The sequence below is a fragment of the Chelon labrosus genome (assembly GCF_963514085.1).
Source record: "Chelon labrosus genome assembly, chromosome: 13".
Classification (NCBI taxonomy): Eukaryota; Metazoa; Chordata; class Actinopteri; order Mugiliformes; family Mugilidae; genus Chelon; species Chelon labrosus.
The window spans coordinates 9,113,567-9,134,642 of NC_140346.1; the positions used below are offsets into that span (position 1 = coordinate 9,113,567).

General features: G+C 41.8%; 1 protein-coding gene across 1 annotated transcript; it reads right to left on the reverse strand.

The window, feature by feature from the left end:
* Positions 1-7,524: 7,524 nt before the first annotated feature.
* meis3 (myeloid ecotropic viral integration site 3) lies at positions 7,525-18,460 on the reverse strand (the record flags this gene model as incomplete). Its single annotated transcript, XM_084558158.1, has 12 exons — positions 7,525-7,724; positions 8,977-9,063; positions 9,170-9,228; positions 10,074-10,150; positions 10,811-10,953; positions 11,381-11,489; positions 11,675-11,824; positions 12,018-12,068; positions 12,168-12,218; positions 12,316-12,490; positions 12,779-12,918; positions 18,269-18,460. The coding sequence occupies 12 exons, from the start codon at positions 18,458-18,460 to the stop codon at positions 7,525-7,527; spliced, it is 1,434 nt and encodes a 477-aa protein (XP_084414284.1).
* Positions 18,461-21,076: the final 2,616 nt, after the last annotated feature.

Sequence of the window (21,076 nt, forward strand, 5' to 3'; positions counted from 1 at the left end):
CGAGGGTGAAAGATGTAAGTGAGTAGATGTGGCTGAGGAATCTGAATCAATAAAAAGAGATGAATACTTAAAGGAGTTGAAGTGCAGAGTTAGTGTTGAGACACAGCTCTAGTGGAAAATAAAGTTGACACAGTTAAAGATCAGTAGATGTTTAGATGTTACATTGCAATACTGTAACATATTTTAATTGTAATTAGTACATTTGTAAATTGACGTGCCTTATTATGTCAGATATTACGCAGCTATTTTTGTTATTGCTGTTGTAATTAACATCTTGTAAACTCAAATGTTACTACAGAACTTAATGAATGCACACACATCGAGCATGTACACATGTAAATAGTTATACGGGGGGGCCTCTCTTATGTAAATGTACACACTCAGCCTCATGTACACACACATATGGAACCGTCTCATCGCTGCATTCTAAATGACCGAGCCAATCAAATTTGCCTAATGAGACATCTGGCATTCAGCCTGCATGTGTGCGTCAAGCCCAGAAACAGCTGGGCCTTTACATCCACTCGCACACACACACACGCTCACGGATTCACTTTCTCGTCTCGCTCTCTATCAGTGCCGTTAGATCTGGTGGAAGACTGACAAAGAAAAAAGAAATGCAGCCGTACACACTGAATCACTGAATCATATTTAGAGTGCACACACTCACAGGGTACAATTTTTTGGGGGGTGCGTTGTGGTCTAGACTATACAGGCCAGTACATAAAGTCGCACACTGACTCTCCCACACGCAGTTCTTTCACACATGTGATATATTATGCATACATGAGTGTGTGTAACGCACTCACCACAGCCATAAATTAGATATATGGCAGTGGCGGCGGTGGCGGCGGGGGGGGGGGGGGGGGGGTAACAGAGAAGAGCAGAGGAGTGTGTGTGTTCTTGTGTATGTGAAACAGGGAGGTGGGAGGGGGGCACAGATGGCTGTGGCCTGAGGCATTTGAGGCATTGCAGCTAAACATGGAGACTGCAACACACACACACACACACACACACACAGAAGATTAAGTGTATGTGGGGGCTGCTCACATATACAAACACACATAAATATATGAGGTAAAGAAAGAGAAATAAGAATGACGTACAGTACAAATATACAGTGGTGCTATTGCCTCGGTTTCCATTACTGTCACTAGTCATTACTCTGATTAATTAAAAATAAAAATAAAAAAAGAAGTCTGTATATAATGACAATAAAAAGCTGGCTCTGGCTGTTTGCTTTGCTTGGACATATCTGTAACCAATACAATTAAAAGGTTAAATTAAATATTAACTACACAAACAATTATAGTGATTCACTGTTTTATTGAAAGTTTACATGCAAAACACGATCAGCTCATGAAATGTGATGCTCTGGCACTCAAATCTCTCTGAGCAAACTAGCATTTTTGTCACTATTGTCACTTAACATTTCATAGCAAAACTTTTAATAACACTGATAAAATGATAATATAATAGATTATTTTCTTACTGCTACTTTAACTCAAGTGAACTATGTACTTCATATACAGTAATAGTACATTCTCCAGCATCATACGTCTCTTGTGATTCTTCAGCTTGTACAAAAGGTAAAGTACATTCATTTCTTGTGAACTAACTGTGGGAAACGTATCACTGAATGGTATCAGTTATTGAATATTCTGTCTGCTTTCAGGCTGAAAATGTAGAACAAAGTCTTGCAGTACAAAAAAACAAACAAACAACAACTTACAAATTGCTGTTTATCTGCAAAGGTATTGCACATTTTGCACCGGTAATAAAACTGCAGACCATGTACATTAAAGAAATACATTATGAGTATTAATTGCAGAATTTGAATTTGAAATCTAGAATTCTCACCACTGACAAAACCGTATTGAACCTAAAACAACAAAAGTGTTTGTGTCATAGTAAACCTCTGTATCCCACTGTCTGCTTTTAATAGTAATCATAGACTCACATTGTGCTTAAAATGCCCCAAACATGCTTTGCACTGTCTCACTTTAAGCTCAGCAATCCTCTTAAATCAGTTGGGATGATGTGCAGAGTTCGACTGCGTCTTTACTGTCCTGCCCTGCCTCGTCCTCATCTGTCACTCGTCCCATATAATACATGTAAGTGTCTTTGTTTTTACTGTAGCCTTTCAGTGACTGTCACCATCCAGCAGCTTGGCTCTGTCACGGCCCATTCACACAGCCACAATAAAACTTTCTCCCATTCTCTTTCTCTTCTCAACCCTCCTGGAGCTTTTACATTCCCCCTCTGTGTCATTCGGTTCCTCTCTCGGCTCTCTTCCTCCTTCTTCCCCTCTGCATTCCTCCATTCCTTTCTCTGTCTCTCCCCCTCCCTCTCTTTTACTCCCTCCTCCCATCCCTCCCCCTCCTCCCATCCCTCCCTCTCCCACTTGTCTGAACTCTGACAGGTGTGTAATTGAATGATTAATGACCACCAGAGTAACCCTCCTCCCACGCACACACATAGACACACACTTCGTGTTAAAATGGAATTGTACATATTTATGCACACACACACACTCACGCGTTCTCTCTCAAACACACACACGTGGACACATATTCACATTACACACATATGTATTGCATTTTGCTTCAATAGTCTAAATGGTCAAATTCAAGCCAGTAGGAGTCTTGAAATGATGGAAACATTATGAAGAGTGTTGCAGCGTATATGAAGACGTCTGGTGTTCAGGGGCGACGCTGTACCAGTGCCGCAATGGAGCTAAAATGTTGTCATTTTATAAACGTGTTTTAACTTTGAATGTTAATTTAAAAACACAAAATGTTGTTTCAGTCATTTTCTTAGAACTGAAGTTGTAAGGCTAAATAATTCTCCTGCAGTACCACACACACACACTCCACCTCCACAGGCTACACTATATGCTCTTTCTAACCCCACCACACACACGCAGTGCACATAAATACATTCCAGTGTGTTCATGCTCCCTTTTTATTCCATTTGTCAACGTACAGGTAGATTTTTATGCGGCGTATTTCGTAGTCTCTAATGGAGTCTGTGATGGTGAGAGAAAAGGCTGGCAGTTGATTTGAGCCAGTCACAAGCTGAGGACTGTGTGTGTGTGAGGGCTTTCCTCTGACCTAGGCGGCAAATTGTGCAATGTGGATTTTTCTGCTTAATTTATTTGGGACCTGATTCCGCTTAAAAAAATAATATTGTTTGAGAATATTTTTTAAGAGTGATCATATTCACACACTGGATATAATTCATCTCCATAGAGTTTTTACAGATCATCTGGTTCAATAGTTACAGGAAGAAAGAACCAATATCTCTATTTCTTTTTTTTTTATATATTGCATCATTAAACAGACTGTTTGACAGGTTACTCTTATGAATTAAACAAATATAATCAGAAAGATTTAGTGGTCGTTGTAGGTGGACTTTGTTATGTTGAAAAAGAAGCCAGGCTAAGGTTTCCCTCTGTTAGCAGTCATTGTGCTAAGCTAAGCTAACCAGCTTCAGATTCAGCATACAGGCTGGCATTAATGTTCTGATCTAAAGGTGAAAGGGATTTTACCAAAATTATATTATTATTATAATATTTTTAAGCAAATCATTTTGGATACAGAAAATGTATGGAACATTTACAGAATCTGGTCCAAGGTACCAAATGTACGAGAAATTTAACCATGAAAAAAAGAAATGCACACTAGCACACTGTCATATTTACCAATGTATTTAAGCGAGAAATTGAAAATTAATTTCCGTTATCAAAAAACTAAATGCTTCTCTTTTCCATTTTTGTCTTTTCCTGATTTTCTTTTTCTTTTTCTTTTTTTTTGTCTGGTTTAAACCAACAACTAATAATGAATTATGCGCAGTGTGTGGTCCATCTTTTGGACTGGACATTTAGTCATTTTATTATGTGAAATTTAAAGGAGAGTTCTGTCAATGAAAAGTCGCTGTAAATTCTTAAGCTTTGTGGAAACCAGAGTTCCATTTCCAGTTCTCAGAGGTCGCACCGAAACAAAAGATGTTGCACCGTTTTGCATGACAGTGTCGTGAAAAAGATTATCAGGCAAACAAGCCAGTGAGGGGGTGAAAGAGTAAAAGTGAGGGGTCTTGTCTTGACCAATATGGCCCAGGAGTGTGTGTGTGAAGGGACAAAGAGAAAAGAAAAGTGGAGGGGTGCTGAGGTCAGGACCTGGGTGCCAGGGAGAACAGCCATTTCCTGTTGACCTATGACTGAACTCTGGCCCCTGACCCCCCTGCTGCTCCAGGCCCATTGGGGGCAGGGGCAGGGTGGGTTATTTAGTGTTTGTGGTGCGCTTGGGGTGCTGTGAGTGGATGTAGGGTGGCAAAAGGTGGAATTATGTATGGATGTTTGATGGCTAAAGGGAGGTCAAATGACGACACAGAAGGTTGAACAGAGGTGAAAGTTATGGATGCTACATGTGCATACTCGAGCTGGCAGCAGAATATTTAGAAATAAAAAGTTACGTTTTAAGAGACTGCACTTGTTGACATACTACAGTGCCCTTTATTTCAGAGATAAACGATCAGAAAAGAAGAATACAAGCTCTTGTCTGTGCAATGAAGCATTTTAAAAAATCGGACTGCTGTAATCCAGCCTGTGTGACAGATCACTGCAGCTGCAGCCTGAGGCCTCCGTCAGAGATAAACAGATAGTCTGAGGGCCGAGTAACATGACTTATGACTGTGAAAAAGAAGCAAGATTGCTCTATTTTTCAAAAAAATGTCTTCAGAAGGAGAATGTCTGTGAAGTTTGTTATGAATATCTCAGGAGGCGAAATGTTTCAGAGTGCTATGGATTATTGTAAATCAGGAGCAGACAAGTCGTTTCTTTCCTCTGCTGTTTTAGTGATATTTTCTTACTCTGTCTATGTTTCGGATTTTCGTAATGCCCGTCACGCTGTTTGTTTAAAATTAAATGCGGACAATCAGAGATTGGAAGCTGGGAATAGAGAACGCACGTATCCATTTATACTGGTGAAATATAAAGAATTAGAAGGAAAAAAACACTGTTTTGCGTTGTTAAAATGCTAAAATGTTAAAATGGGGGTGCCAGCCGACTGCTGCTGTGTTTTTGAGAAAAATTGCTCATAAATGGTAATACATGTTTTACACACAGGGACACTCAATTCCTACATTATCTTAAACACAGAGCCTAGACATTGACTGTTCTATACTAAATCAATACCCTATACAGTATACGCTACATTCAGTTCTTCATAGTATAGATATCAGAGCAGTTCATAACCTTACACTATCGTAGTCATCAGTGCTGTGGGATGGGAACCTTCACTCACCAGGCATAAGATAATTCAAACATGTGAACAAGTCCAGTAACATCTTTATTTTCCAGTAATGATAATGATGCATCCAAATGGAAGAATTCCTGCTGATATTTGGTACAAACCAAAATCACACATTAAAAACACCTACAGCATTGGTACCTTATGTGTAAGCCAAAGTCCACACGAAGTCTAATTTATGTTTTAGTTCACTATATCAACTTCCATTTTACTGAACAGAGGGAAACTACAGCATTATGTATTTAATGCATTTAATGCATAATCATTTACAATTTACATAAACAGTATTATAACTTAATGTCAGTTATTCTGCAAATGACACAGCCTTGTATATTCATGGCTATTTTCCAACACAATTCACATCTAGATTTCAGTCTGCTGATTCGGTAGACACCTGTTTTAACTCGGATTTGTTCTGAATGCTGATAGATCTAAGTTTTATCATACTTGTTCCTGCCATTCATACTACTTGTGGTGGTGAATTTGAAGACATTCAACAACACTTATAGATACGTATGTGAGACTTTGAATGAAGACACCACTGCCCTCTAAAAGTTTGGTTGTAATTGTCAGCTACTGAAGCTAACACACCTCTCAAATTTAAAATCCCAGGAGTGAAAAGTCCAATCCTTCCACTTTACGACGTATAAATAGAGAATTAAAATTATTTTGAGAGAATGAAGTCTTATCCCAATGAGTTTAAAAATGTTAAATAATTTTTAGCTAGTGTTTGTGTGACTGATTTGAATGCTGTTAGTACGGTTGTGTTGTTGTGTTTTTTACTCTTAATGTGACTAAATCAGCGTTGTATAATTTATCAGCTATACATTTTTTAAATTTCTTCAAGTTTTTGGGTTTAATTTGTATATATATATATATATATATATATATATATATATATATATATATATTTACATTTTATTAAATATATATATTTGATACATATAATATATATATAATAAAATAAAATATATATGTATATATGTATAATATATAATATATATATCATTTTCTTCAGTTTACTTTTTCTTTTTTGTGCAATTCCTGTGTACTGTACATTCAAAAAGCAGAGGATATGTTTATCTACTATTTCACTGCTAACATGCAGCAAATATAGTATCCTGTGTACTATAGAAGTACAAATGATGAGTACAGTGACTAACAGTGACAAACAGATGACCAAGGACAAGTCTTACAAAAAACATTTTAATACTTTAACTGTTTTTCCATCGTCGTCATTCAAATACTTCAGCAGTCTGAGCAACGTGGAGCGGGAGCTGAATGTTTTAAGAGTCCTTTGGCTGCAGCTCCCCTCACACACCGCTGTGACAGACAACAACGTACTAGAAATGCTTACAGAAGTCCGTGTGTGTAGGTGTGTGTGTGTGTGTTGAAATGGCTTTCAGTGTAGTGTTTGTTGCTGTGTGTGTTGTGTGTGTTTCTGCGCGTGTCTGTAGGAAAGATCCTAAGGTAACGGACACCTCTTGGCGTCTTAAGGAGGTCAGTGGTACGAGAGCGAGGCAGACTGGAAGTCATTCATAGTGTTTAGCTTCATGCTGAGGAAGAGCACTAACATTTCAACAAAGCTCAAGTGAAGCTGCATCTGCCTGGAGTGGCACACATAAATATAAAAATAGAATAAGAAAAAACTCAACAAAGCTTTAAATAAAGTGTGTGTGGAGGTGTGTGTTTGTATCTTTGACAGTCATCGTGTGCAGGAAGACAGGGAGAGGTGAAGAAGGCGTGTTCACAGGATCGAGTCCCGTACAGTAACGTCCATGTGCCGTGGGGTGAATGTTTCTCTCCGATCCGATCGAGCGTCTTCCTGTGGTTCAGCAGGCATGATGGGAAGTGTAGTTTAAAGCATGTGTCTCACCCACAGGACACAGTGGAGACATTTGGATGAGGAAGCACTTCTACTCTGAAAGAGGTATGGCTTAAACCTGTGGGTCCAGACCGAACTGTGTCTAATGTTTATGTCTACTTGTGTGTATGTGTGTGTTGACGAGTGGAACAGCTACATTGAGGTCAGTGTCTTTCAGTGGGGAATGTAAACTTTCAGCGCAATGTGTCTTTTTTTTCTTTAAATAGTGTACTGTATGCGTCATTACACATACGCAGCCGCACACTCACATACACACATGCACGCTTATCCCACCACGCACACACATTCATACAGTCGTCTCCCTCACACAAACGCCAACTCCCCCCTCAGCTAGTGTGCGTGTATGTCCAGTCCTTGGGCGAGGAGCGGCTCGGCGGGATGTGCGTGAGGCGGCGGGTGGAGCAGCATGGCGGGGTGAGGGTGAGGGCCCGGGTACGAGTGGAGGGACGGTCCTGGGTGGGGGGGGTAGCCCGGTTGAGTCAGCAGAGCGCCGGGGTAGTCAGCCTGCAGTGAGGACATTCCCTGGAGGCCTGGCGGGGAAGAGAAATGTCAGTTAAGATGAATCATTTTTAGGATTCGGCTCCACTGAAATGTAGAGGCTGCTCCTCATCCACAGACCACATCAAATGTGGAAATAAGAGAAAGTCATTTCCATTTCACTCCTCCATACGTTCTGCACTCGAAAACTGAATCCACTCTTTTTATAAATATGTTTATTTGAGGTAAAAAACTACATTTTGTCTTTCACAGTTTAAAGTATAGATTTATTATTTTAATCAAGCTCCACATACAGTGCAGTACATTGTCCCCTTACTTTCCTCTTGAGCTTAATCCACACATTATATCCTGCATGAGCTTGTTTCAGGTCTTAAAAACCTACATGATATTACACTGAGTGAAATAATCAAACCCAAGATCAGTTTTTATATATTTGGTATCTTTGGACACTTTGGGATCTCTAATAATAATAAAGCCCTATTTTGAAACATTTTTGGCTGCGGAGATGTAGTTTTAATGACTGATCCACTGTCCGGCCGCTGCTTTTTAAGAGGTTTTTGTAGTTCTTATCTAGTATTACAACTTAAATGACATGTTTGTCTTTTAGCGTGCCCGTTAATCCACTGAAATCCCTGACTTGTTCCTTTCAATCCTCAACTTTTCCAGTTGCCTTCTTCTGCTAATAAATATTTATAGTCATAATATTTAATGATACACAGAGACTAGACGCAGAGTACAAATATTTATGACAGATTTTTTTAATTTAAGGTTTCTTAGTTCAATTCTGTCCCCTCCAGGTCTTTTTTTTTTTTGGCAAGACTTTTAAGTCGTCTTTAAGGACATGGCTGGTGAAACTGTTCTTATTGTCAACTTGTCTTATAAAACGCCCAAGACCAACATCTTTAATACTGCCAGCTTCCATTCGCCTCCACTTAAGATATAAATCACCAAAAATATAGGTTTTCATTTTCATTCTAAAAAAAAATAATTTCCAGACAAATCTGTGCACTGCAGTGATAAATAGTGATTTTGTGCAAATAGGGCGCATTTGGTGTTCTAGTGAATCATTTGAGTAGCTGGATTGTGTATGTGGAGCAACTCGAAACCAACTCCAGTGTTTGAGTTAATGGTAATGAAGAAACGTGTCACCCGGTGCAACTGTGTGTGTATTTAATGGCCTATGGCACACAGGAATGACGCGTATCAGGATTAGGCAGCGGGATCAAATCACCCGATCCTTATCGCTAAGTGCCAGTGAGCAGCATTTCTCTGCAGCCTCCGTACCTGCTGTCCGAAGCCCGAGGTGGGCCTGCCCGTCGAGCCCGTAGCCACCGAGAGCTGCTCCCTCTGGGCTGTAAGGACCACCCTGACCTGTAAGACAACACACACCTTCAGACACGTATATACAACACACACACTTATATGCATGTGCATGGGGAGGCCTGCTGAGAGACCAGCTAACTGACTAAACACCAACCTGAGCGATTTGACTGGTCAATCATCGGCTGGACTATTCTCCTCCTGGCGTTGATGAACCTGCGCAGGGGAGAGAGACATAAAGAAGGAATGTGGTTTAGAGAGAGAGAGTGAGAGAGAGCGTAGGATGGACAAGGCCACCCGTTAATGGAGAAAAAGGCTGACCAGGAGACTATTAACCTTTTCCATTTTACAACCACTTAACCCTTTCAGAGGGCAGAGTAAATCAACGTTAGGGCACAGCAGGTATCGATCGGCCCTGTGATAACTGATTGATCTGTACCGATCGGGGTTGATCTGTGCGTGTGCTGCTGCAGCGGCACATATAAAAACATGCAAGCTATCAAATGGCAAAATCTATTGTCGAACACACTTCCGACTTTCTGTTTTTTGTGTGTGCGTGTATAAAATTGTGAGGCGCAGAAAATGCATGATTCATAAGCAGCACGGAAATGTGTGTCGATATGTGTCAGGAGCAGTAAATAATCAGATTATTGGATATTGATTTGCTATTCTGTTTTATGAACATGGAGCAAGTGGATTTTATGGTGCAGCAGCCTTGAGGAAAAACTGCTTCGTAGGACATTTCTTCCTCTATTACAAGATGGGCTCCAATAAAGTAGATTATAGTCCTCTCCAAAAGTCCTGTAAAAGTGCTACCTTTTTTTTTAATCAACATTTAATCACACGGAATATGCTCATCAAAAAACGCAACTTACACGAGTTATAATGTACATGGGTACAATTTATATCTGCACCAGACTATCAAGCCAATATATTATTGACACGCCAGCAGCCATGTTGTTAATTTGAAGGTTGATGCTTTACATTTAAACCAGACAGTTTAACTGATTATTGATGAGCCGCGGGGCTGGAATTAGTGTATTGATCAGGAGCGCACTGACCAGTTGTTGACCTGTAAGATGGTCAGCCCCGTGTCCTGCGACAGCTGCTTCTTCTGCTCCTCGGACGGGTACGGGTGCTGGAGGAACACACGCAAACAGATCGTGTTAAAGACGCCAAACCACACACCAGACGCCGTGGTGTGATGTTCGCAGCTTTCTTGTTAACAATGTAGCAAATGTATGCGGATCAACAAAAAAATTCACCTTGAGGCAATTTCAGGCTTTAGCTGGAATTGTGTGAACTCTCAGTGTGAATACTGATGACCTTCCATCTGAATTCACATCTGCACTCACTCTTTCAACCTCAGCCGCCCCTCACTCCATATTTCTCTCTCTCTCACACACGCATACAGTAATAATTGGAGTGAAGCAACATTTGACCTGCCTCATTTAGTAGCTAATTACCAATCTAACCACCTCACCAACAATTACTCACTCCAATTCTATCACTTGCACGATTATTCAATCGCAAGCATATTCACATAATTGCTTAATCCCCCGATTTTTCATTTAATTTAATTGACCTCCATTATGGACTCGCTCTGTCTATTCCGGTGAGTGACGTTTTGTCCCGCACTAAATCCTCTCTTTCAGTAATTATTCTCTCAAGCAGGGAAATACAGTACAGTGCACAGGTTTTCTTTGTTTAGTTACACGTCTGTAAAGATGATTTTAATCACTGTTCAAATTCAATATTTTCACTTTGGTACAGTAAAAAGGGAAAACGGCAAACTCACCGACAGGTGCTGGAAGAGCCACGCTCTCATGATGTTTGTAGCCACTTTAGGGAAGATCCCTCTCTTCTTGTTGTTCCTCCTCTCTCTGTCGGTCTCGTCCTCCTCTCCTGTGCTGGGAGAGGCCACTCCATCAAGACCATCACCTGCAGGAAGATGGAATCATCATGTCCATTAGGAACGCTGATATTTTATTTGAATATTCACAGATTGAATTTGACCAATATAAAAACAAAATGTGTCAACATTTTCCACTTTCTCAATCTATAATCACAAGTTCAGTATAGTGGAAAATGACATTCAGTTTATCAGAAGCTACTCTGATGTCTTTAGTTTGCTTGTTATGTGCAGCTAACAGATCAGAACCTTAATGTGGTCATAGAAGAACCTGAATGTTGAGATTGTTCACTATTTTTGATTGAATAATCAAAATTCATTCATTAATTAACAGTTAATAAACAAAGTATTAGCTGGATTCACCTCATTGTTATTTACATTATTATTATGCACTGTGCATGTATACTGTGCTGTGCATGAATGTTGTTCGGTGTGTGTGTGTGTGTGTGTGTGTACCTGCATCGCTACAGTTGTCTGCTGTGCTGTGTGAAGGCAGGCCACAGGTGCCTGGTGTTCCCAAAGGGGTAGTGGCACATTCATCTGGCTCCCGTAACCATGATGCATTCTGCAGGCAGAAGGAAAGAAAGAGGGAGGTGGAAGGTAAGATGGTGAATTCCCAGCAGACGAGACAACAAGGAATCATGAAACACTGGGTCACTGTTCAGATTTCCAGTGGATACGGATGGACATATGAATGGTGGAGTCTTTCCTTTGGGGTAACCGTGTGCTGTTTGACATTCAGTCACTCACCTGCTCTGAGAGACTGGTGCAGGATCCAGTGAAGTCCTCCATGTCAGACTTGGACCCACCCTCCCGCTCATCCAGGACGAGGTCTGTGGGCATTTTGCCCTTCAGACAGGTGATGTAGCGGTGGCAGAAATTATCGCACAGGTCGTGCACCTTAAAACAGAAACAGATTTTTTCCTCATCAGTGCATACTGTTGACACCACTTAACAATCAGTACATAAGCAGCTGAAAACACACTGAAGGACAAGCTCACAGCTGTTCGTATACAGACATGCAAAGTAGGCCAAGTCAGATATCGCCACAACAGAATATGTTCATATAAAAACATGTAGCTGTCCCACCAACCTTCTCTAACTCCAGCAAATGAAAGCGAAGAACCTGTATGGCCTGGATCATCTGTGGATGGAAGAACCCAGATTAACTATGAGGACACATCCCACCATGCAATGTGTGAAAAGTGATATTCATATTTTAGCATAAAGTTGGTCGTCATACCAGGTTGTCCAGCTCAGGGTTGGAGGAAAATATGGGTTTCTCTGAACGGATCTGCAACACAAATTCAACTAATTATAACAAATCTGAAAATAAAATAAAAACTCACCTGATGTTTGCACTCTGATCGGCCCTCACAGGAGTCACACACCTGCTTTGCAAATGCCGCAATGTCGTCGTTGAAGGATTCGGACGAGCAGACGTCGCTGTGACTGGTCATGCCGGCGAGGTGAGAGGTGGCTGAGAGGGAGGCGGAGTCTCGAGGGGAGCAGGTGGCCAGCTCACACTTCTCAAACACTAAGGCCAGCAGTGGAAACAGTGGGTGACTGTACACACACACACACACACACACAGACACACACGCAGACACACACATATACAGTTAACATACTATACATAAACACAGTAACAGTTGACATAGTGTACACATGATACATTTACAAAATGTAGTACAAGAAACTTTACACCACAGTATTTATGAAGCAGACAGCTGTAAACGCTCCACATGTATTTTCTTACTCAGCACAAAAACATGCACTGTATGTTAATCTGCTCAGAGTGCTTTTTCATCCACTGACAGGCTACATAAATCACTGTTTCAGCCACACGCTTACCCGTAGATCTGGTCTTTGTGGTGTTTGAGCGAGTCAGGGATGGTGGGCCCGTACTGTGGGGGATGAAGCGCCCTGACATCGTCCCCGTACCCCCCCACCGCCATGCCCTCCGACCCTGAGTAGTGCACCAGCTCTTCATACTGAAACACAATTAGATGGAAAGACGGAAAACATGAGACACGTTCGACATCTGCGGCTGTCTGACATCAAACCTTACTCTGATTTTATTATGAGGCTAAGCTGTTGGGGGGGGGGGGGGGGTCGGAGGCACAGTTTACTGTTGACCTGATGTGGACTTATATCTGTAGCAGTATTTATATGCATCTAGAGTGCTGCAGGTATTTTCTGCTGCAGCTTAATATATACAGTTCTGTGACTGCATATATATTTGTGTTTTTAGTGTGTTATTGCAGCAAACACTGTTTATTTTTGCTACTAAGTAATCTGAAAATTATTTTCTCTGTGAATAATTTGCTGTGTGAACATGCATGGACCAGTGTCAGCGTAGTATGAGTGAGCTTTAAAATCCAGCTGTGCATGTGTGTGCAAATAGCAGTTTTCTCATGAGAGTCCATTTTTTTTTGTTTTCCCTTCAGCTGAAGGATTACACCCTGCTGAAAACGCTACCACTTTCAGGATTACAAAACCTTTATAAAAACCCTTTCCGCAGCACTCGCAGCTATGAAGAGCAGTCAAGATAAAGAAAAAAGCAGTTTTTCCTTAGTTCTTGAAAATTCTAGTGTGTGGCGCTCGAGAGAAGCGCAAGGGCAAACGAGATCCTCGGAGGAAGACGGCGGGGCGGGCCTGTAGCTGCTAATATCCTCTCCTCCCTCCTAAACTCTAGACTAGACAGGAGCCGTGCTGAGACGTCTCCTCACGACCCACTGTGACAGCCACACTGGGGCCCGCTCGTGCATACAGTGAATCAGACACACATATGGTTCGGCACAGACACAATCACGCACACATGCACAGACACATCCAGAGATAAACAATCACTCAGCAGCACTCAGAATATACATGTCATGAATATACATGGCTGGCTGACTTGCTTCCCTCTCTTTTTTTCTCTCTCTCTCTCTCTGAGTGTTACGGAGCTAATTTGTGCATCTCTGCAGCTTCTGTCTCTGAGGCGCCGTCGCTCAGGTCAGCAGATCTGTTTCTGCTGGATTAAAGGGACTCCCGTCACAGTCCCAGAGGGCCACTATAATCACAGACAGACAGCACCTGCTAGGTGGCCTTGCCTGAACACCTTTACTTTGAGTGTTGTTTTAAACCAAGCCATAAAAGTTATGATGTGCTTATCCTAGTTTTTCTGTGGAGGTCAGACTGGAACCAGAGGTTTACTATGGTTTACTACATAAATGTGTGACTCGTGGTAACAGCAGGGAAGGTGACAAGGTCAGAACTCTAAATGGTCAACAGACACAAATATATTTGTCCAGTTTGAGTTGATTTTTTGATTTTATTTGTGGAGTATAATGTATGAACCCAACATAAAAGCAATTATCCACATATTCTCCCAGTGTTAACCTCTGGGAATTAAATAAAAAAATAAATTTAATTATTCCTCTTCATGTGAATGCACTGCCCTCCTGGAAACCCCTCTGCAGGACTCCTGGAGGTCTCTGGACCCCACTTTGGGAACCACTGTCCTAAATGGCTTATCAAATTGTTGTATTCCAGAGTCCCATATGGCCACCGGGATCACAGAAAGCACCTGCTCTGAGGCCCTGTCCCCGGACACCTTCTAGTTTTTATGGAGGCTGGCTATTAACACAATCACCGCTATCGGATTGCGCGTCTCCCTTTACGCACGGCCGCTATCGAGTTTCTGTGCGTCAAGCGGATCAAAGCGGACAAGCTGAGATGACAAATTCCGCAAATTTTCGCTTTTTTAAAAGTCACGGAGCTGGTAAACAGGATTCAGATGGCAACCGACATTTTTTTTTTTTATCCTAAGTTTTAATTGTGTTATTCCGACCGGAAAGTTATTACAAGCCTAACGGGCGTGTTTAGTCTGCTCCTGCTGGGAGGACAAGTTGTGAGCCTGAATCTTCCAGATCTTGGTTTTATGTTCGGCAGTCACATCAGATTTTATAAAAGAACGAGTAAAAGACTCAACTTGATCCAGCTGCTTTGTTTCGTGAAAGTTTTGTGAAAGTAGAGCTGAAACACTACAACTCCTCATACCAGCAAAGACAAATACGTAAACATCTAAACTGCAGCAACGAAAATGTAATATTTACTAAATAAAACTGTTCTCCTTTTCTACATTTAAAGTGGTGCAGAAATAAAATGAAATTAATGAAACAAGCAATCCAATTTAAATATTTTCTCAAGCCTCGATTTGTAAAATAAAAAGTGAGAATATGGACTTGTTTGAGGTTAATTTTACGAGAATAAATTGTTAAAATTTGCCTTAAATTATCAATTTGCATATGCACTTTAATCAGCCACAGAAAACATAACGCTGAAACAAACTAAGCCGAAATATATGTACCTGGATATCCATAGTATTTAACAAGTAATTACGTATTTGTTAAAGTCTTACACAACTAAACTGTTAGGCTAAAAGCAGACTGACAAGAACTTATAGTTAACAGATACAAAATGAAACGCTACCTGTTGCAGTTTTGACAAACGACTAAATTAAATTTGCACTTCGCTGGAACTTGTTTTCCCAATAGTGCACCAATCTCCATTAGATTTCTTTATAATTTTACGCTAAATATCAGCTAGACTTCTGTTTTTTTAACCAGTGTTTCTAAACAGGACACAAAAGTGAATGCTTCTTTTAACAACCAATAATCCTTTTACATAACCTAGGACAGTCCAAATGACCCACCATGCCCAAAAAGTCTTGTATTGTCACTCTCCCTGCTGTTGCACTGAGAATATCTTTATCTGGATGAACTGAAGCAGTTGCTGGTGTAGAGGTGGCTCTGAGTGTGCATGCTTGACCTCTTCCCTGCTTCTCAGCTTTCTCTCTGCTGGCACTGTTTTCATACAGCAGTGATTTTCTGTCTATACACGCTGTACATCACTAATTGCTTTCTTCCACTCTGAGGTCTCAGTCCGCCTGCTGCCCGTCAGCCTCTGCCCACTTCTCCTCCTCCTCCACCACCACCACCACCAAGCCTCTGAATCACTGTAGCAAAAAAACTGACCTACTTACCGAGTTGAAGAGCTGCATCTCCTCTCCTCTGCCTCCTAATGACCCACACTGCTCTGTATACTACTGACGATAAAGTTCTGTTCTTTCAAGAAAGGCACGAAACGTTGGATCTAAATCGACTGTCCCCTCATAGCAAGTTAACCTCCACTGAACTGCAAATTCACCTCATGAATTAAGGATGAGTTTGGGGTTAAAGGTGATTGAAAAGTTGCTGTTTCTTCGCTTCAGCATAAAAGTACTTCAAAGGGATTATTTTCTTGTACATTTTAAATAGATTTACAGCACGAATACGCGTTTTTTTGTGTGTGTTTGTTTCCACCTTAAACGTGACAGTGACATCCTGCTGGTCTGTTTCTGCCGGGCCTTGTGTTTTTATGCAGCTAACCCCGACTGTGCAAAGAGGATTCCCAACCATGTGTTCCTTTTATGATGCTTTTCTAAATACATTCTCTCTGTAGTGATAAAAAAATATGTTATCCGGAGGGGATCCTGGTCTAAATCACTCTCTATATAACTGTATTTGTTTGTTTCTTTGTTTTATTTTGTTTTTTTTTAAAAAAAAGGCAGACCTACCCTCTTATCCATGCGACTCGACAGCCAGTCCAACCCCGGAGATGATGATGCGCTGTTCGGCTAGTCCAGCGAGCTTTGCTCCCTTCTTCTGTCTCGGGGGTCCTGGAAATTAAAGTGCATTTGTTTGTTTTTTATGTGCATCAGAAATTAAGTCAGAATTAACATCACAAAAAAAATAAAAAAAAATAGTAAGGATTCAACAACAAAACATAGTGTAATTGTTTTGAAGACAGTCAAGACCTGCTCCTCCTGTGTGTTTACTCCCGAGTCCATCGCGTTTTATGTTACACCATAATGACGGGACTGGAGATTTTATGGAAGGCTGATATCCTAATACCCTATTGTATGTAAGCCTAATGGGTTATGATGCGCTAAGAGGTAATAAACGCTAACAATTCTCGCAGCCTATTAAATGCTACTGGTCGGTGAGGGAGAGTAATAAAGGGCTCCGGTAAATGGTGTAAAATGTCCCACCGAGACGTAAATATCCAGTCCTGTTCGGGCCGTGTCCGGTGTAGTCCAGAGAAAAAGCCCGGGCTGAAAGGGAGCAGCGGGTTCCTGCAGCGACTCGCCTCCGCCTGGTGCGCCTCTCGCTCCGGATCGCAGAACGTCGGAGATGCTCGGTGCTGTGGGCGACTGATAAGACACCGTCCCCTTTCGTTTCCTTTCCTTTCCTTTCCTTTCCTTTTTGGCTCCTTGCGCTCGCTGTCCGCGCAGCGTACGGCGACAGGCTGGAAAATGTCACGGCTGGGAATGAGCGATGGTGTTTTCAGCCTCGGGAGGAGAGAAGGAGGAGGAGAGAAGGAGGAGTGGTGATGGTGATGGTGGTGGTGGCGGCGGTGTGCGGGGAGGTTTCGGAGGGTCAAAACGCGACGGGGTCCCTTGGCCCCCCCACTCCCTCCATCCCTCCTCCTCCTCCTCCCCTTCCTCCGTTACTCCTCCTCCTTATCACACAGACAAACGCCAGGGAAGAAGAAGAAGAAGAAGAAGAAGAAGAAGAAGACCCCCCTACATCGTTTTATCTCGGCTATCCTCCGAGCCCCGCGCTGAATTCACTCCTCCATCATCCTTCCATCTTTGCCTCCCTTTCCCCTCATCCTCCCTGCAGCTTCGCTATCACCATCTCGGGATAACGCTGGAGGAGAACCGTGATAACTCACTCACTCTGCAGCATGTTTGACAATATCCATGAAAATCTAGACAATCAATTACGGTCATTAGAATTAAATTTCTGCAGCTCGCACATACAATAATTTCCATGACTAAGATAGATATGCAACACTTTAATTGATGCACTTTTAAATGAAATACACTGTGTTGCTTAGCCTGCAGGAGAGTTCATTTTAAGGTTGGTTTTAAGGAGTAGAATGAGTTTTCATCTCACACTGAGTCATAAATAAGTTTGAAGCGTGCACGGTGACAAGGAATTTACTGGCTGATAATAGCTTTCAAAGTGTTTTATTGTTTTTGCTGACATCCATTCAAGGTCAGCCTTTTGACACAGCCCAAATGTCACCCTTTGGTCCCTCTTTTTTTGTTGATTGAAAGAAGAAAACAAAACCATTAAAGCGAGAAAGTTTAATTTTAACCCGAGAGAGTGAGAGAGGGGAGAAAAAAAAAACCTTTCACATGTTAGTGGGATAGCTAAACTCCCAGTCTTGTGTTGTAAATGACACCTAAGTAACATAATAATTATCCAAAACGCTCCTCTTTCCCCGGTCCCGCTGTGACGGGCCAACAGGCGGCTGCACTTCAATCAGCGGCAGCTTGGCGGGGATCAGCAGGCCGGGGCAGGCGTCTCCGCGGGCGGCGTGGTGTTTGGCCGTGGGGCCGCCTGTGAGGGCCCCGCACCGTCCGTGCAGCCTGGGGTCTTTCAACTCTGCGGGGTGCTGGTTTCCTACAGGGGTGATCACAGCGCTCAACCCCCTCATACACTGAGCCGGTAATACAGCCGTGAAGCTGTGTCAATGGGCTGGAAAAGGCGATCCAAGGCTTGTTTTCCCTTTAACAGGTTGAATGAAAAGGATTAACACATTGAAGTGTGGAACATCTGAAGGATTCATGTTTACAGGGATTTAGATTTCCTTCTCTTCTAAGCTTTCAATAAACAGATTAAAGAGTCCTCGGGATGAAAATGACTCCTTAAGTTCAGTGTTTCTCTTTAGATTTTTGAGGTTGCTGTTTGAACTGGATCATAAATCTCCAGGCTCAGTAACATCTATCTAACAGGCTATTATCTAAACATGTAGATTACGCTCATTTACATCACAAACACTTGAAGGATCTGTCATTTTTATCACATCACTGACTTTAACACGCCTTCATTTATACACCACATAACAATGCATTTTAACACAACATATGTTGTTAAGCTCATGTTGAAAGGCAACAGAGCTGATTTGTCTGTCTGTTCTCAAGAAAGACACACTGATGCAGTAAATTAACTCAAGGAGCAACATTTGATTTATAGAACAGCAATGTGGAGTGAGATAAAGCACAAAACAAGTTAGTTTGAATTCTTACACAATCACCGAAAATCTATTGCAACAGTCTCCTAAAATACCAAGGAGTTCATGATCTTCTCTTTGGGGTCATATGATTGTTTTATTTGCTTGAGAATTCAGGATTTGTTCGGGTTAGATTAGATTAGATTAGAATCAACTTTATTGTCATCCCACATGTTTAAGTGCAAGGCAACAAAATGCAGTTAACACCTAACAAGAGGTGCAGAAACAGTAAATACAGAGTATTTACATTTCAACATACAGTACACTACAGACATAGCCTCTGCTTGTGGTCTTTACACATGCTTAAATACAAAGGATTTTTATCTCATTTATGCCTGTGCTTGTCTTCAGAGCTGTTTATACAGTAAAAATATACAAATGGTTCAAAATCTATTGCATATGTATTTCTGTTGGATCATAACATAGCATCAAATATTTAACTAACAAACTATGTGATGATTTAAGTTTGTCACATTCATGAAATTCATTTTAAATACAACTTTTTAAGAAGAAGAAGGGAGTGGAACTAAAGAGTAAAAAGATAGATCTGTTTATATTACTTTACACATACACTACATCTAGTCATTGGTAATACAAAGCTAGCATAATACATCTGCTCTGACTCACTTCCTCTTAAAAGAGATGTCCTTGTTTACCTAACTTTAGCTGAGTACAAATTTCCAAACAGATTATCTAAAATCTCTGTCCAGCATATCACTTGCTTTCAGGCTGTTTACATTCTGTGTTGTTTCCAGTACAAATGACTGTGCTGTGGCTGATTAAAACTGTGAAGCAGCGGCCTCTTGTCTGAGGGCTCCCTCCCAGGTTAATTCAGTTTTACGTGTTCAACTCCCGTCGTGAGGCACCCGTGCAGAGAACGCCCTTGTTTTCTGCAGCACACAGCTGAGGATCAGCCGGGAAGGTTCGTTCTGCATGTCAGGGTTGCTGCAGTTATTTGTCACTCCCTGTCAAGGCTCAAGCCCCTGCTCCTCTGCACCCACCAAGGCCTGTTGAGTGTGTGTGCTTAGATTAGCATGCGCCTGTGTTCATAACAGTGGACACAAGAATGCATGTACTGTGATGTGTGTGTATGTGGCTTTGAGTGCTTATTTGCTTCTGTGCTGGAGGGTCGGTGTCAAGGTGCTCCTCTTCTAACTTGGGCGTCACTGCAGGCGATGCCCAGGGCTAGAAATCAGGAAACAACAAGCAGGGAAGTATGTGGAAATGTTTCTATGTGCCTTTACATCCTCTTGTATGACTTTAAAAATAGATATGGCTCCAAAGATGTCTTCAAACAGTTGTTGTTGTCTGCAGATTTTTCACAGCATGATGCTGCTGCTGCTGCACACGTATATGACATTGCCAGCTGTTTCACATGGTAATCCATCATATGCATGGTGAGAAACAACCGCCTCTTGAAACTGCTGCTGCCCCCAGTTTGGTAATCTTGCAACAAAAGTCTAGTTTCACTTGACTTTAGAAGGCCACCCAGCCTAGTTGACTTGTGTGACTCCACCATTAAGAAAATATGGCGGCCATGACCTCTGGAAGCAAGACAAAACCACCCAAAACATCAGACGACTGTGACCCTCCGCTGCCTGCTTTAGAGGGAGGGAGAAGAGTGATGGAGGGAAGTAAAGGGAGAAAGGGAGGACGAGGAAAGGAAACAGAGAAGGCTAAAAGTGGGGGGCAGTCAGGGGGTGCAGAGTGCATTTTTATGAGCCTGTGCCTCTCTAGTTTCTGGGTTGTCTGGCGGCATAGACATAAATTTTCTCCCTCTCCTTCCCTCTATCCCTCCATCTCTCCTGTTTTCTTCTGGCACGCTCGCCAAGCAAATCCGCCCTTATCGACCTGCTCTTGCAGCCTGTTTGCAAACTTTCCCCCCAGTTTCTCCCATTCACCCAAACCCAGGCCATTGATCTTCCTTTACATGCCCACTCTTTTTTACCTGGCATGGCACCTCACCGTCTTTCCATCCCTCATTCCCTTTGCCTTTCCCTTCTCCATTTCTTTTTGTTTATAGTGGGCCAACACCACCTT